We start from the raw sequence: 16,478 nt of genomic DNA on the forward strand, positions 1-16,478 counted from the left end.
TGGCATTTCAATTGTATTTTAATAAATAAAGACTGCCTGAAGATCTGAGAGTAAAACAGTCCCTTACATACCAGATTATGGTAACACACCTTTAATATCAGTAGCCATAATGACACACACCTTTAATCCCTGTAGCTACAATAGTTGCCATAGAAACTGGGCAGTACATGCCTTTAATGACAGCGGTGCACGCCTTTAATCCCAGCTCTAGAGAGGATTATAAAGTTGGAGGAAACAGCTCTCAACATACAGTCTCACTCTGAGATTCCTGGAGACAGGACCACCGTTTCAGACTGAGGTCGAGCCAGTGGCAGTCAGCCTTACAGACCAGTGGGACTGTTTTACTCTCAGATATTCAGGCAGTCTCTATTTATTAAATTACATCTGAAATGCCACCACACACACACACACACACACACCATACAACACACACATACACACCCCAAAACAAAAAACCCAGTAAATTGCTGACTTGTTTCTTTTTGAGGGGAGTGTTCAAGACAGGGTTTCTCTGTGTAGCCCTGGCTGTCCTTAAACTCACTCTGTAGACCAGACTGGCTTAGAACTCAGAGGGCCACTTGCTGGGATTAAAGGCATGTGCTGCCATCACCGGGTGACTTGTGTTTCTTTAAACATCATTACATTTTGGTTTAGGAATAGAACAGAATTTTCAACAATTCCTGAAACAACCATAAACATGCTCCTGCTATTCTGTACTGCACATATTTATGTGGTATTTTCAGCACTGGTGATCACAAGAAAGTATCAATTAACTATGAAAAAACTGAAGATGCTAGGCATCTTACGTATCAAGTATTCAACCAAGATTTAATTCTTGGCTCTGTTTTGGGGCTGGAGCCTCACATAGTCCAACCTGGCCTCAAACTTGCTATGTGCTTTAATCCCAGCACTGAGGAGGCAGAGGCAGGTGGATTTCTGTGAGTTGAGGGCAGCCTTGTCTAATGAGCGAGTTCCAGAACAGTCAGGACTACATAGAGAGATGCCACCTAAAACAAACAAACAAACAACACTGAGCAGTGATGGTGTGTGCCTTTAATCTCAGTACTCAGGAAGCAGAAGCAGGTAGATCTCTGAGTTTGAGGCCAGCTTGGTCTACAGATCGAGTTCTATAACAGTCAAGAAAACACAGAGAAACCCTATCTAACAAATTAAAACAAAAACAACCTTTTAAAAACATTTATTAACTGTGTGTGCACATGGATGCACATGTGCCATGGAGTGCATATGGAGGTCAGAGAACAATCTGTGAAAACCAAGTCTCTCTTTTCACAATGTGGGTCCCAGGTTTTGAATGGGTCAGCAGGCTTTGTGTGTGTGTCTATCTATATGCATGGGTGTCAGGGAACCGTGTGAGACAGGACAATCTCTGTTATTGGACCTCCACTTTGTACCAGGTTCTCTCTGCTGTTTGTGGTTGCACACACATGGCTAGCTGACTTCTGGGAAATTTTGTCCCCACCTCCCATCTTCCACTGCTAGAATTACAATGCACGTCACCATACCTGGCTTCATGTAGATTCTTGGGATTTAAATTTGGTCCTCACTTGTAAACAAGCTCTTGCTATCTCCTTAGCCCAACATTTCTTTCTGCCTTTATCCCTCAAGAGCTTAGATTATGGTGTGTGCCCCCACACCTGGTTAATTCAGTGATGAGGATGTGACCCAGTTTCATCCATGCTAGGCCAGCATTCTATCAACTGAGCTACGGTCAGTTCCAACCCAAGATTTTTTTTTTCTTTTTCGAGACAGGGTCCCATAATCTTGGTTGACTGTCTTGGAACTCTCTTTGTAGACCAATCTGGCTTCAAACTCATAAAGATCCACCTGTCTCTGCCTTCTGAGGGCTGGGATTAAAAGCGTGCGCCACTACTCTTGGCTCAATTTATTTATTTACTTATTGGTTTTTTGAGACAGGGTTTCTCTGTAGCTTTGGAACCTGTTCTGGAACTAGCTCTTGTAGACCAGGCTGGCCTAGAACTCACAGAGATCCGCCTGCTTCCGCCTCCCGAGTGCTGGGATTAAAAAGGCATGTGCCACCAACGCCCGGCAAATTCTGTTTTCTATGTGTGCAAATATTCGCTGTTCAATTACTCATCCGTGCACATGTGAAGGTCAGAGAACAATTCTCAGGAGTTGGTTCTCACCCTCCACCTTTCTGCGGCTAGGTCTCTTGCCTCTTCTCTGCCATACTGCGTCATTCAGGCTGGCTGGTCCTTGAGCTTCCAGATGATTCTTCTATCTCTGCTTCTCTTGAGGTAGGAGTACTGGATTATAGATTATTACCAAACCTGAATTTTTTCTTTTTGAGTGTTTTGCCTGCACGTATGTCTATATACCATCTGAAGAGACCAGAAAAGGGCATTTCATCCTCAGCGGTCCCCTGGAACTAGGGATGTCATGTGGGTGCTGGAAATCGAACCCAGATCCTCTGAAGAAGCAGCCAACACTCTTGACCACTGAACCATCTCTCCAGCACTCTGCCTTTTTTTCCTAGACAGATTCCTGGGGTTCACACTTGGTTAGGCATGCACAGATAACACTTTACCTGCTGAGTCAACTCCCCAGTCCTCACTTGTTTATCATACAAAAATTATGCATGAAATTTGAAAAATTCAGAATATAAAAGTATATAAAGTAGATTAAAACTTCTTTCTTCAAAGTGAAGCAGAGTCAGTGGCAGGGTCTGGATCCTTTGGCGGTTTCCGGAACTTGCTCTGCAGGAAAACTCGAGGCACACACAAGCCTTCTTTTCTATTCACCGTCTCTCGGAACACATACTCGTTCACCACTTCCTCATAACCTGCATCTGCAAAGAGCTGCGCCAGGAACTCTAGAAGGCAAGCAGTTGTGAGCTCTGAGGGTGAGGACTGAGACGGGCTGCAAGATTGTCTGTTATTTTTCCTGTAATGCAAACTTCAATGCTAAATTTTATTTCATTTCTTGCTAAACTTTTTTTCTTTGATTTCCCCCACTGAGACAGAATTTTACTTTACATCTTTGGCTGGCCTGGCATTTTTTTTTTTTTTAATTTTCGAGACAGGGATTCTCTGTAGCTTTTTGGTTCCTGTCTTGGAATTAGCTCTTCTAGACCAGGCTGGCCTTGAACTCACAGAGACCCGCCTGCCTCTGCCTCCGGAGTGCTGGGATTAAAGGCACGTGCCACCACCGCCAGGCCCTGGGCTGGCATTTTTAATGCTTCTGCCTCAGCTTCCCCAGTGCTTGGTACATAGGCCTGTGCTAGCATGCCAGACTTTCTTTCTTTTCTTTCATTCGTTGTTATTTTTTTAAAAAACAAAAACCACATCCCTACTTCTCATGGTAGGGCCAGCACTCTAGCAACTGAGTTATATTCCCAGGATTCTTTGGTAGCAAACTTGTCTATTTGAAAACAGATCCAATCACTTTTATTCAAGAAGAATTTTGCCTCTGGTATGGGAAATTAGCCTCAGTTACCATGCTATCTTACGGTTCTCCCACTGGCCCCATGTGACATGTCTGAGGCCTGTCTACTCTCCCAGCTCACTCATTAGTCACCACCATCAGCAGAGGCCAGAGCTGGGGTCTTCTCAGCAGGCTCTGGGAAGTGGTGTGCAGCAGGTTTATTCTAAGGATCTGGGACTTGTGCTGGCATGGCCACATTAGCTGTCCCAGCAGCACTCCACTGATGTAAACAAGTAAACAGAGACACAGACTGAAACACTAATACCCCATTCCTCTTACCATCAGTAAAAAAATAGGACCTGGTTCCATCTTGTCGGACATAAAAATTTTCTCCAAGTTTGCTTCCAGCTTTAAATCTAAGCATCGCATGATCATGCAGCCCATAGTCACGGAACAAGACACTTCTGCCTGGTTTTAGTACCTACAAAAGTAAAGCAGGTTGCAAATAACTCAGAGGAACCCAGTCAAATAAAACACAATCTGATGACGTTCGGTATTAAAACGCAGACCTGTGGTAGTTATGAAAGAAAGCATATAAAATACCTTAATATGAATGATTGCTTTTAAAAAACTTGTCAGGGCCGGGCGGTGGTGGCGCACGCCTTTAATCCCAGCACTGGGGAGGCAGAGGCAGGCGGATCTCTGTGAGTTCGAGACCAGCCTGGTCTACAAGAGCTAGTTCCAGGACAGGAACCAAAAGCTACGGAGAAACCCTGTCTCGAAAATCGAAAAAACAAAACAAAACAAAAAATAAATAAAAAACTTGACAAGTGTGGTACACACCTGTAATCCCAGCACTCACGAGGCTGAGGCAGGAGTAGCATTCTGAGTTTGAGGCCAACCTGGCCTACCTACTGAGTACCTGGCCCACTAGGGATACATAGCAAGAGGACCCTATCTCAAAACAAAACAAACAAAAAAACCCCCAAAAATTAGAAAAAATGTCTTAAGTAAGTTTTTAGATGTAAGGGACCACAGTACAGTTTCAGGTCCCACATAAAAGTAAGAACAAGAGACACTCTCTGCCTTCCGCAAGGCATAAGCCATCTCCATTAGCCGGAGTTTCCAGCTATCTGCTTCTGACAACTTAGCTCTGAAGGGCTCCTGTGTGAGACTCCCTACTGGGTTCCAACCCTGATTCCTCCCCTGAAGTGCTGGGCTCTGGCCTGACCATCTGCTCTCTGTAGCAGGAAGTCTGCACCATGTGGGAGAATAAGGAAAGCCACCCTTTCCTCAGCGAGGACATCTACTCTACACCCTAGGTGACAGGTGTGCCAAGACCCACAGCAGCTCGCCGTGCACAGAGCACTTGTTTTAAAATGACAGATGACACCTTTGGTGGCAGTTTTGTCCTTTGGAAAGTGTATGTTGGCGCAATTGTACAGTCATGTCTTCCCCAGCCTTCTTCTTAGTTTTTTGAGATGGGTCTTGTTATATATGTAGTCTTGGCTGGCCTGCTAATTCATTACTATGTAGCTTAGGCTGATCTTGAACTTGTAAAAATTTTCCTGCCTTAGCTTCCTGGGTGCTGTGATTATAGGTGTGTGTCACACTAATGGCACAAAATAAAATAAATCTGAAGCCTGGTGGTGGTGCACACCTTTAATCCCAGCACTCGGGAGGCAGAGGCAGGAGGATCTCTGTGAGTTCGAGGCCAGCCTGGTCTACAAGAGCTAGTTCCAGGGCAGGCAACAAAGTGACACAGAGAAACCCTGTCTCAAAAAAACAAAACAAAACAACAACAACAAAAAAACAACTGAAAAATCTCATTCACAGGTGACCCATTCTCCACTTCAGAAGGAAGGAAAGACTTCATGAGGCAGTGAGAAGGACACTCCTGGATTCAGCTGGGCATCTGCCCCGCAACCCAGTTTCCCTGTCACTCGCTGAGCCGCCCTGAGCAAGTCTGTCAGACAGTCACTGCAACACCAATGCCTTCCTTGCTCACAGCAGTGTGTAGTTCTGCACACGTTCCCCAGTGACAAGTCTGTCCCTCCTACAAGGCCCCATAGTAGCAGGTGGGCCATTATATTCCCCAGTGGCAAAGCAGCAGGTGGGCCATTACTAGGCCTACTTTTCAGGAAGGTCCAGAACAAAAGTGAGTTTCTTGTTGAGGTTTTAAGGGCAAGTCAGTGGCATAATGGAGACACAAGCTCAAGTGTTCTCACCACAGACCATCATTCTGTTTAGGAAGTGAGGGAATTCAACTTCTTTGCTGCTTTTCAAATTAAATTCTATGACTTAAGCAGCCTGCCTGGTGTGAGCCCTAGAGTAATGAGATCTATGGTGGGAAGTTTATGCCCCAAACTGTTCACACTGGATATCCCCCAGGCTGCTGGTATCCTGTCAGCAGAGCCTGAAGATGGTTTCTTTCTTTAGTACTTTCCCAACAACACACAATTTTAAGTCAATCAGCCAATCACCATAATGACAGTGAGAGTAATTGAACTGGGCTAGAAAGTCATTGTGGCTCAGCTGAGAAAAAGATCTCTAATGGAGACCAGAAATGGGAAGTATACTGAAATGGAATTTGTCACTAAAGGAAATCATGTCCTGAGACAGCTCAAGAAAATTGTTAAAATATGACATGTCATACCTACTAAAATATCGATGACGTACTATTTATTTCGATAAAAAGTTTAAAGGCTGATCTGTGAGGACGGAGTTGGGGGTACTGGGAACCTCAGAGATGCTGGTGGTGTTCAGTATCTGGGTGGTATACTCATTGTACACATAAGCAAAGGTCCTAATTGTATACTTAGGATTGGGGCACTTATCTCATGAATACTAAAGCTTAGCACAGTGCACAGCAGGGACAGCACACGCAAGCTGTGAATTCTAAGTTGAATCTGCTCCTCTAAACGCTAGATGACCACCAATGGAACATTACCTGCCTTCTATCCACCAAAAGAAATTCTTTACCTAGAGTCCATAGGTCCAAAAGGCATAAAGTTAGAACTCAGAGGGCAGCAAATTTCAAGTGGAAAAATCAAGATACATCTTTACTTTTACTGCTTTCCATGGGAATGTAGCATTTCTTTAATTATGAAAGCTGTGTACTGCATTATGAATTTGGAGGGTAACTAGCGAAAATCATAAATATTCTTGTATCACGTCAATTCTTTTAGATAGGGTTTCCTGATGTAGCCTGTCCCTTTAAGAGACAAGCCCTGCCTACTCCCGTTCTCTTCTGTTGTTCTTTGCTCCTGCCCTCTACTCTTCTCTCAACAAACTCCACATTCAAGCTCTGTCTATATGGTGCATTTGTCTCCCACCTGCGGCCCTCACCTGCCATGGGATCAACCAACCAAGGTCCCAACTTGTGCTGTATTCATAACAGCAATGACATGAACTTGAGTTAAGATGCCTAAAATTACTACATAAAGCCAAACATTTCACCAGCACAGTGGCACATGAGTATAATCCCCAGAGTCAGGAGGTAGAACTAGGAGCACTGCTCAAAGTTTGAGGCTAACCTGGTCTATGTATGAAGTTCCAGGTCAGAAAGAAGTATGTAACAAGACCCTGTTTCAGCTGGAAAAGAATGTATAGCTCAATAAAAATACACACACACACAAGATCCTGTTTCGAAAAACTTTTTTTTTTTAAAGTTTTTTTAAAATTTGAGAAGACTCGATATAGAAATGTTGATCAAGCTGTTTTTAGTTAGTGTGAGCCTCTGCTATAAAGTCTGGGTCAAAATACAACCTGCCCTCAGATATTTTCTAATTGTTTTAAAATTCTTCTACCTTTTTTTTTGTTGTTGTTGCTTTGTTTGTTTCTCGAGACAGGATTTCTTTGTAGCTTTAGAGCCTGTCCTGGAACTAGCTCTTATAGACCAGGCTGGCCTCGAACTCACAAAGATCCGCCTGCCTCTGCCTCCTGAGTGCTAGGATTAAAGGTGAGCGCCACCACCGCCTGGCTCCTCGTCTACTTTTTAAAATCAGTGTTTGAAGGAGGGCCTCTCACATGCCAGGTAAGGGCTGAGATATACCTCCAAGCCCCTCACTCCCCTATTAAAGAACCACAGCATACTGTGTGCATTCATGTAAGAGAATCTAAGTCTCATACTCAAAATAATGACTACTGAGAGCTATAAAAAAATAAGTGCTCAGGCTTTTATGTTAAAATTCCTTTCTCTGTATGTACATGTGTGTTTTGTCTTACCATGTAGCTCAGGCTGGTGTTAAATTTAGAATCCTCCTGTTGTAGCCTCCTGAGTACTGAAATCACAAGATGTGCCACCATGTCCATCAGAATTACCATTGTAAATGATTGATTTCATTGATTCTTAAGGGCTGCCTGACACAGTGACTATGGTGTCTATAGGAATCCTCCACTGTGGTTCTCCAAAGCAGTGATAGCACTCATTTACATTCTCAGCTTTAGCACTAAGAGGAAACTGAGGCTCACAGATAGGTGCCATAGCTTGTCTTGAATCATGTAAAGCTCGTTTTGGTTGTTGTTCTTCTTGTTTGAGAGACATAGTGTAAAATAACCCAGGCTAGCTTCAAATTTGCTTTATGAGAATGATCTTGAACTCCTGACATTCCTGAGGCTGAAGGTGTATGCTGGCATGCTGGCTTGTTTTCAGAGAAAGTTTATAGCTCAGGCTGGCCTTGAACTCATGGCAATCCTCCTACCTTAGTCCCAAGTCCAAGGATTACAGGCATGCTATAGCAGCCTCCTGTTGGCCACAGCAATCCTGAGGAGCACTTACCAGAGTGCAGGCATTGTGCTGGGCACACGCCATGTATCTTATTCAATCTTCCTCAACTGCTACCGTCTCAGAAGTATTATTCCAATATTTTTCAGGCATAGAAACAGGCTTGAAGAGGTGAAGGAACCTGACTAAGTAGTGACCCAGCTTAGAATCTAGGCTTTGAGTGACTGTACTCTCCACTTAATCACATGCCCTCTCACCTTATGGATCCCAGGTAACTGCAACACCTTCCTTGCTCTGGAGCTGGCCATGCTCTGAAGTGCAGCCATGGCACTGCACAAACCCAGAGCTTCAGTGGCTGCTCTATGCCAGAGAGTCCTCCCCCTAGACTGCCTACAGTCTACCCATTGAAAATGGGAAGATGCTGGGGCTACAGCAAGGAAGCCAGGGTGGCCAACCCTCAAGTACAGACATCAGTCACTAACCTTGTACACATTTAGTAAGACAAGGCGCATCTTCTCAGGGTGAATAGCTGAGAGCACAAAGATCAATGTAACAGCATCCACAGACTCTGGTGGGATATGGTCAAGAAGGTCATCTTTAGTGAGGTCACACTGGAACACTTTGCATCTCTCTGTATTATATAAAGGATTTTGCTAGAGAGGGGAAAAACAGGAAGAACTAAAGATTTTAATTAACCACCCTGCTGATTTATGTATGAAGATGTAGCACTGAAGAAAGATCCTGTTTCTACTTGTTTACTGCTACATAGACTGGCCACTTGCTACTGGGGAAGTAATATTTGACACAGCTACAGGGAGCAAGGTAGTATTTCAGCAAACTGTTTTTAACTGAGGGCAGAATATAGTCTATCACTTAGTTAAAACCAAGCATCTCAGAGGCCCGCTTCTCTAGAGATAAAAGACTAACGATCCTAACCTAGTATACTTTCTAACGAGTACACTCCTGGCACAGTTGATTGATAGGCTCCAGCACATGTATGAGTATTATAAAGGAAGGGAATAAGCTTTTTATCATGTAAACAGGGACCTGAACAAATTAATATGTAAAGCTACTGGGTGAGAATATTTAGTATTAAAAAAAGAACTCATTTATTTTTATTTATGTTTCTGTATGTACAGGTGGGTACAGGTGCCACTGAATCCACTGGAAGTGGAGTTAGAGTTGTGCCTAGATTACGACCTCCAGAGAGACCACTAGAAATCAGAGAAGACCAGACTGCAAAAAGCAAGGTTTTATTGTGAGCTAGCTTGGAACCCCCATCTCCAACACCCCACCACAGTGAGGTAGAGAGAGGAGTTAAGTGTTCCTTTGTGGGGTTAGCTTTTTCAAAGGCAAAAATCACAAACAGCCCTTCTGGGCAGTCAGGGGGGTTTGGCACGGGTGCAAGGTCTTTGCTTTCTCTCCCACCCGTTGTTAGCTTGTTCTTTGTTTTCAGAGCAAGGCCACCCTGCCCCTGAGTCAGGCCATTTTTGTTAGCCTCCACCAGGTGGTTGGGTCCTTATGTTTTGGAATTTCCCGAGTGTGTGTGTGTGGGGGGGGGCACTTTCTGGGAACATGAAGCTAGTCTGGGGTTTCTAATTTTAAAACATTCTGCTAGGAAATTCCTCCTCGTCCCTTTGAGAATAAGAGATGAGGGTCTCACACAGTCAGTTGTTAGCCACCAGGTGAGGGTGCTGGGAATCAAACCCAGGTTCTCTATGAGAGCAGTAAGCACTTTAAACTAGTGAACTGAATCTTCTGTTCTGCGAAAGGCACTTTTTTTCTCTTTGAAATAGGGTTTCTCTGTGTAGCCCTGGCTGTCTGGGAACTCACTCTGTAGGACCACGTTGGCCTTAAACTCAGAGATCCGCCCGCCTCTGCCTCCCGAGTGCTGGGATTAAAAGTGTGTGCGACAACCACCTGACACAAAAGTCAGTTTTTAAATGAATAAATTAGATGTTCAGAGAGACGGTCCTCCAAGCCAAGCAACTGCTACCTTGGGGAGTTCATCTGTGCACCCTTGCAAAAGGATTGTCCCAGTAAGCTCTCAATAAATACATGTAGAAGAAAGGAGTTCATGGCAGAAGAAAAGGTATATGTATTTGCATATTTCAATCTTTAATATCTCTGGTAATAAGAAAAATAAAATACTGAGACATTATTTTTCTCAATGATTGGCAAAATCAAAAAATATTGAGGAAAGAGTGCCTTTTATATCAATTATAAACTGACAGCTGGGCAGTGATGGCACACGCCTTTAATCCCATCAGAGGTAGGAAGATCTCTGAGTCTGAGGCCACCCTGGTTTACAGAGTGAGTTCCAGGACAGACAGAGCTACACAGAGAAACACTGTCTTGAAACCACCACCCCTCAAAAATACACACACACACACCATAACATTTTTAAAAGGAAACATGATATTAGCTATTAAAATTTAAACATTCACACTTTTCTTCTGAGGAATTTTATTTCCTCTACTATTTGTCACAGAGGACTGCGCATATGAGTTTTGAGAATCACATGTGCAATACTGGTCACATTAACCTGATTTATAAATGCAAACAATCAGAGACAAATCTATAAAGCAACTGATATGAATGAAGTACAAAGGCACTGTTCAGTATTTTTCTTGCTTTGCTTTGAATCAAAATGTTTCCATACATACATTCAAAAGCAAATGACATGCATGGTGATCATAGCTGCTAAGTGCTATAAAAGGACTGGAATTAGACAAACGGGCCAAGGACAGAAACAACAGAATATATGGTGCACCAACCTTAACATAGTCAACTGCCCTTGGAGAAAAGTCACAGGCATAGGCAAAGATATTCACATCTTCTTCCAACAGTGGGAATAAACAGTTCCCAACTCCACATCCAGCTTCCAACAAAACCAATTTTTGACCTTCATACTGAGGAATGAAAACACAAAACATTGACAGGACATTAAACACACCAAGCTAAAAGGTTTGGCAGGCAAGAGACAACATCTCTAACCTCATGAAGCAGATAACAAGTAACAGAACCAGTAAGGAAAAGCTAATACTGGTACCTCACTTATAATGACCTCAAACTAGGCAGTTCAGTAATAAGAACAACAACTACAAGAATTAAACCAGCATGAGCACAGTGCAGACACTCTGGGGCTAGCCTTCTGCCTCAAATCCCAACTCTTCTTTGCCTCTGTATTCAGTCCTTGGGCAACTATTTCTACAGCTTTGAGCCTCCAAATTTTTCTACAAATGAGAATACTAATGGACTTCATAGATCCGCTATAAAGCTTAAATAGGAGAATGCATGTAAGATTCTTAAAAATGGCTGATTGCTACTATTAACTACTATAAGTAGTCTCAATCTGTCGCTAAAGTTTACTCTGAATCTTTAATAATTCCAACTTTCAGATTAGCTTTAAGTAAGCAGAAAATAACATTAAGAGGCTGGAGAGATGGCTCTGTGGTTAAGAGCACGTGCTGCCCCTCCAGAGGAGCCAGGTTCAATTGCCTGCATCCATATGGCAACTTACAACTGCCTGTAATTCCAGCTCCAGTGGATCTGGTGCCCTCTAGAGCTTTCTCACCTCCACAGGAACCAGACACGCATGTAGTACACAGACATACATGCAGGCAAAACACTTATACACATAAGATAATAAAAATAAACTAATCTAAAAAGAAAACCTTAAAAGTTCTTCCCTACTAAACAGCACCAAAATTGCTAAAGTTACTTGAAACCAAACAGAACGCTCCTTCACAAATAGGACAGGCTCTATAAATTTTCTTTAGGATAGTTCAGTCAGTAAAGCGCTTGCCACACCATGACAAGGGCCTGAGTTCAAGTCTTGACATTCATGTAAAAAGCTAGTCACAGTGACACATGCTTGGAATCCCAGTGCTTGGAAGGCTCCCTGCGGCTTACCGGCCATCTAGCCCAAGCTAATCTGTGTGTCCCAGGTCCTAGTAAGAGATGCTGTTTCAAAAAACACGGTAGACAGCTTCGGAGAAATGACAGCCAAGGTTCACATCTGGGAGCACATACTCTATGCTCGCATTCCAGATGAAGATGGCTCAGGGCCAGCAGAAACCCCAGCCTACCTCCCTACATGATCTCAGCTCCTCAAATTCTCTGGTGGTCCAGTGTCTGTCCTTGAAAAAATTGGTACTGTTTCTTTTGTAAAAAAGGTCCCAATTCTTCTGAGCCTCTTTTTCCAGTTTTTGCTGTTTAAAATCAGACACCAAAGCTCGTTCTCTTTGCAGCTTGTCCTCTTCTTCTGAGCTAAGAATCCTTGCTTGCAGACTTTGCCTTTGGAAAGAAGCCATTGCAGCTGGTAGGAACACATTCAACGCTGCTAAAGATTCTCTGGTCTTTGACTGGACGAGCACTCGGAGCTGATACTGCGGACACGGGGTTTTCCCAGGTGCATTGTCCCCAGGTGACTTTCAAGCTTCAGCAGCCTACAATGCTACTTAGGAAAATGATTCTGGTTAGTGATTCTGTAATAGCCTGCCTGGGCTCCATCCCCACTCCTTTGTTCCTGTTAGCCAGGGTCTAGTTATGGAAAGTTGGCCTTCAATTCCCTATGGAAGAAGCCCAGGATGTCACTTGAACGTACATCCTCCTGCCTCAGCCTTCCAAGTGCTGGGATTGTGGGTGTACCGACTCACCGAGATAGAGCATTCTTTAGAACTTCTAGAGTTTGGTTCTAAAATAGTCCAAGACTCTGGGGGGGGGGGGAGGTTCCTGACGAGCTTTTAAGGCGCCGGCTAGATTCACCAAACACCCACCAGATGCTGACCCTACCCAACGGCCCTGCCGCCCTGCCGGGGATGGGAGAGGTCACAAAGCCCAAGTCCGCCTCTACAGCACAAAGAGACGGCTCTCCACAGTCAGAGAGCAGAACTCTCACATAGCGGACTCCGGTTCAAACCAGATGAGTCAAGTACTACAAGAAATAGATTCGGTTGAGGCAAAGGAACGCTTCCACGAATTGACTGGGTACACGTGAGAAAAAAAACTCTCATCAACGTTCAGTGCCGTAGAAAATGAGACTTTAAAACGACAGCAGCAGCCCGAACTGAAGGCGGGAAGACTACTGCCAGGTAAAAAGAGGAATCACGGTTCGCTGGGACCGTAGCTTCTTGTTTTCGGAGGTGATGGAGCTAATCCGGAGAGGCCGGAGTTTCTGATCCAAAAAGGCTACACCACCAACCGAAGGAAGCGTGCCGGCCAAGAACTGAAACCCTCACACCGCAGCTTGGAGAGGAGTAGGAAGGACCGAGGGACGGGTCGCTGAGTTCCCAGATCCGTCATCTCTCTCGGGACCCTCAGGATAAACCAGGCCGCAAGGGTCTCGGGCACGTCTGGGGTCGTCGGAATCAACGCTCAGCCTCGCATGCACCCACTCTCCTCGCTCGGGGCGCCCGGTCATCAATTCACAGGGTTACCAGCAAAGGACAGGCCAGGGCGCACTCACCTGTCTGTCGAATCTCCCAACTGAGGTGTTTACCTCCTGAGACGAGGGCAGCTACTGCCCAGGAGCGCCCATTGAAGTTCTCTCGCCCATGGCACTCCCCCCGCTATTTCCGCTGGGGAGCCGGAAGTCCCTCCCCGCTGCCGGAAGCGCAGCGGCAGTACTTCCTCAGAGTCTCTCTGGACGCGGTGGAGACTGGTTTCCGGCCCCCGGTGGGCGCGGACTTGGCTCAGTGCGCGTTCCGGAGCTGTGTCCCGGGAGCGAGGTCCTGCGGGCCGCTTGCGCGGGGATCTGGGACTGCGGCCGCGCGAGGAGAGCGCCGACCCCGGTGCCAGCCAGTTGCAAGGCCATGAACGGCACGGCGAACCCGCTGCTGGATCGCGAGGAGCACTGCCTGCGGCTGGGGGAGAGCTTCGAGAAACGACCGCGGGCCTCCTTCCACACTATTCGCTGTAAGTGAGCCCTCCCCGTGTTCCCTTCTGCCTCTCTGACCACCACGTGCCAGCTCCGACTCCCTCCTGGCCAACCTCGGCTCTCCAAAGCGTCTCTTTTCTTATCTCTCACCCCAGATCCTCTGGGACTTCGATCTGTTCTTTTATTTTCAGATGGCTCCTCTCAAACCAAATCTCTGACTGCTGCCAACTAACTATTCCTTTACCATACAGTCCTTAAGCCAAACTTTACTCCTTTGGAACGAGGCCCCTTTCTTCTCCTTGTGTCCCCTTTGTCGAATTACTCCATCAGGACTGACGCCCTGGAAAAGACTTCTCGTTTGCCACGAGCGTCATTTACTCCCTTCTGCACCATTCTTTTTCTTTTCCCTTGGGGCTCTTGGTCCCCATCCACATCTAGGGAATCTGCATTCTTTGTAGCACCCATGAGATTTTTCCTCTTTCTGTGCTTTTGACACATTTTGTTGTTGGTTGAGACTGTCTTAATGTAGGCTCTGCTGGCCTAGAACTCACTGTATATCTCAGGCCTGTCCTGAACATGCTGTAGGCCTGCCTCAGTCTCTGTAGTGCCTAAATTATGGCCCTGACCTACCATGCCTAGCTGACGTTAATGTCTTCAAGTCACCTACACCACCCTATGGGCCAACTCACTTGTAGGGGAAGAATAAAATTCGAGTTTGTGGACCTGGCATAAGTTAAAGCTTGATCTATGTTTGGAAAATGAAGACAGCAGCGTAAGGAATATGGAAATAGTCATTATGTCGGGCCTTTTCCTACATGATTATAGACTCTCAGAGGGCTACTTCCACTGTCCTGAGTAAAGATTCGGCTGACCAAGCACACCCCTCTCTGATTCACAGGCTTCTGGTTTCCGGTAGCGTTAGCACCAGTTAAGACATGCTCCGTCACGGGAGCTAATAGATGTGACTCAACACATCGGAAGAGGGTGTGTGGCGTGTTAGATACAAAAGTCTCATCTTTGTGTGGCCCCTTGTCAAGCCATTTCTGTGCTTCCCTCTGACAGCAGAGCCAGCTGTCTGAACGAAGCAATACTGGGGAAGTGAGAAGACTATCGTTTTTTCCCTCTCCACTGAGGGGCAGTACCATAAGTGAGAACCTGCACATGTGTGCCTGGCCTGAAGTGTGAGGCAGGTGTGTGGTAACAGGAAGTAAAATGGCTCTTCCGATTGTGTCATTTGTAAGAATAAGAAAGATAACTTCTGGAGTTCGCCCGTCTGCTTCTGAATATATCCAGAAGTATCTTTTTCAAAATGAGAAAGCTTGAGTGTGGCAGGTTCTACTTTTGACCATTTCTATGCAGAAAGAAGTCAGCCTCGTGTGGCCTCCTGTGTCTCATGTCGATTTGCAGCCAGAATGTTTGCTCTGTGGCTTCTGTGCACACAGTTGTAATAATTCCCGTGTTACGGAAGATAGATGTTAGCTGTTAGCTCTCTCTTGGAATATGGGAATATCTTACATTAACATAAGGGTGTATGAGTTCCAGCTCCCTACACTAAAATAATAATGTCGTTAAAGGCAACATATGTAGAGGTAGGTGTTCCTGACTTGGTAATTATTGAATTGGATGGCGGTATTTTTGGGCTCATTGTTCTAGTCTCTATACTTCAGCATATATAAAGTTTTCTGTGTTGTAATTTTTTCTTTTTTTTTTTTTTAAGAATTTTAAATGATGGGGCTGGGCAGTTGGCTTAGTTTATGAAATGCTTACTATGAACGGATGGGTCTCTGATTTGGATTTCTAGAACCCACATAAAAGTGTCACAGTGTGGTAGTAAACAGCTGTCATTCCAGTGCTGGGGACATCGAGACAGAAGGATCACGGGCGACTTGCTGGCCTCACTCTTACTCTGTGAGTTCCAGGCCAATGAGAGACTCTGTCTCAGAACAAGACAACCACCTGCAGTGGTGGTGCACGCCTTTAATCCTAGCCCTCAGGAGGCAGAGGTAGTCAGATCTCTGTGAGTTCACGGCCAGCCTGGCCTCCAGAGCAGCTTCAGGACTGCCAGGGCTACTCAGAGAAACCCTGTCTTGAAAAAACCAAAACCAACCAAAAAAAAAAAACCCACAATAACAAAAAGACTAACAGTACCTGAGAGACTAAAATCCTACAAATATATGTACTCATGAACATTCAGGAACATACATACATCCATGAAAGAATCCTCAACATTTTTTATTTAAGTAATACAATTTTTAATTTGAAATTAAAATGCCCCAGAAGCCCTTATATTCAGTCCCCCAATGGGAAATATTCTTTCTTTCCTTTAGATGATTTTAAGCCAGCATCGATAGACACTTCCTGTGAAGGAGAGCTCCAGGTGGGCAAAGGAGATGAAGTCACAATCACACTGCCACACATTCCTGTGAGTTGTTCCCATCGTTGACTTCGTATAATGAATCCTTGTATTTT

At 44.9% G+C, this 16,478-nt stretch overlaps 2 protein-coding genes across 2 annotated transcripts in view; one reads left to right on the forward strand and one right to left on the reverse strand.

Annotated features, from left to right (window-relative positions):
- On the reverse strand, window positions 1–13,710 carry Mettl6 (methyltransferase 6, tRNA N3-cytidine). The gene is made up of 6 exons (XM_075989023.1): window positions 13,599–13,710; window positions 12,220–12,587; window positions 10,906–11,040; window positions 8,611–8,781; window positions 3,742–3,883; window positions 1–2,851 (listed from the first exon to the last, which is right to left on the reverse strand). Exons 2-6 carry the CDS (start codon window positions 12,442–12,444, stop codon window positions 2,676–2,678), a joined length of 849 nt encoding a protein of 282 aa, XP_075845138.1. The 5' UTR covers window positions 12,445–12,587; window positions 13,599–13,710; the 3' UTR covers window positions 1–2,675.
- The window catches only part of Eaf1 (ELL associated factor 1), a 17,361-nt gene continuing 14,569 nt past the window's right edge, over window positions 13,687–16,478 (forward strand). The window contains exons 1-2 of the mRNA XM_075989022.1: window positions 13,687–14,047; window positions 16,337–16,431. Of these exons, the coding sequence (XP_075845137.1) occupies window positions 13,687–14,047; window positions 16,337–16,431 (456 nt within the window). The remainder of the gene's footprint in view (window positions 14,048–16,336; window positions 16,432–16,478) is intronic.

Source organism: Microtus pennsylvanicus, chromosome 10 (assembly GCF_037038515.1).
Source record: "Microtus pennsylvanicus isolate mMicPen1 chromosome 10, mMicPen1.hap1, whole genome shotgun sequence".
NCBI classification, from domain to species: domain Eukaryota; kingdom Metazoa; phylum Chordata; class Mammalia; order Rodentia; family Cricetidae; genus Microtus; species Microtus pennsylvanicus.

Coding starts and splice junctions, on each gene's coding strand:
- Mettl6 (XM_075989023.1), bottom strand. CDS start 12,444: ATGGCTTCTTTCCAAAGGCAAAGTCTGCAAGCAAGGATTCTTAGCTCA. Junction 11,041..12,219: donor AGCTGAGATCATGTAGGGAG/GTAGGCTGGGGT, acceptor TTCATTCCTCAG/TATGAAGGTCAAAAATTGGT. Junction 3,884..8,610: donor TCTTACTAAATGTGTACAAG/GTTAGTGACTGA, acceptor TTACTTTTGTAG/GTACTAAAACCAGGCAGAAG.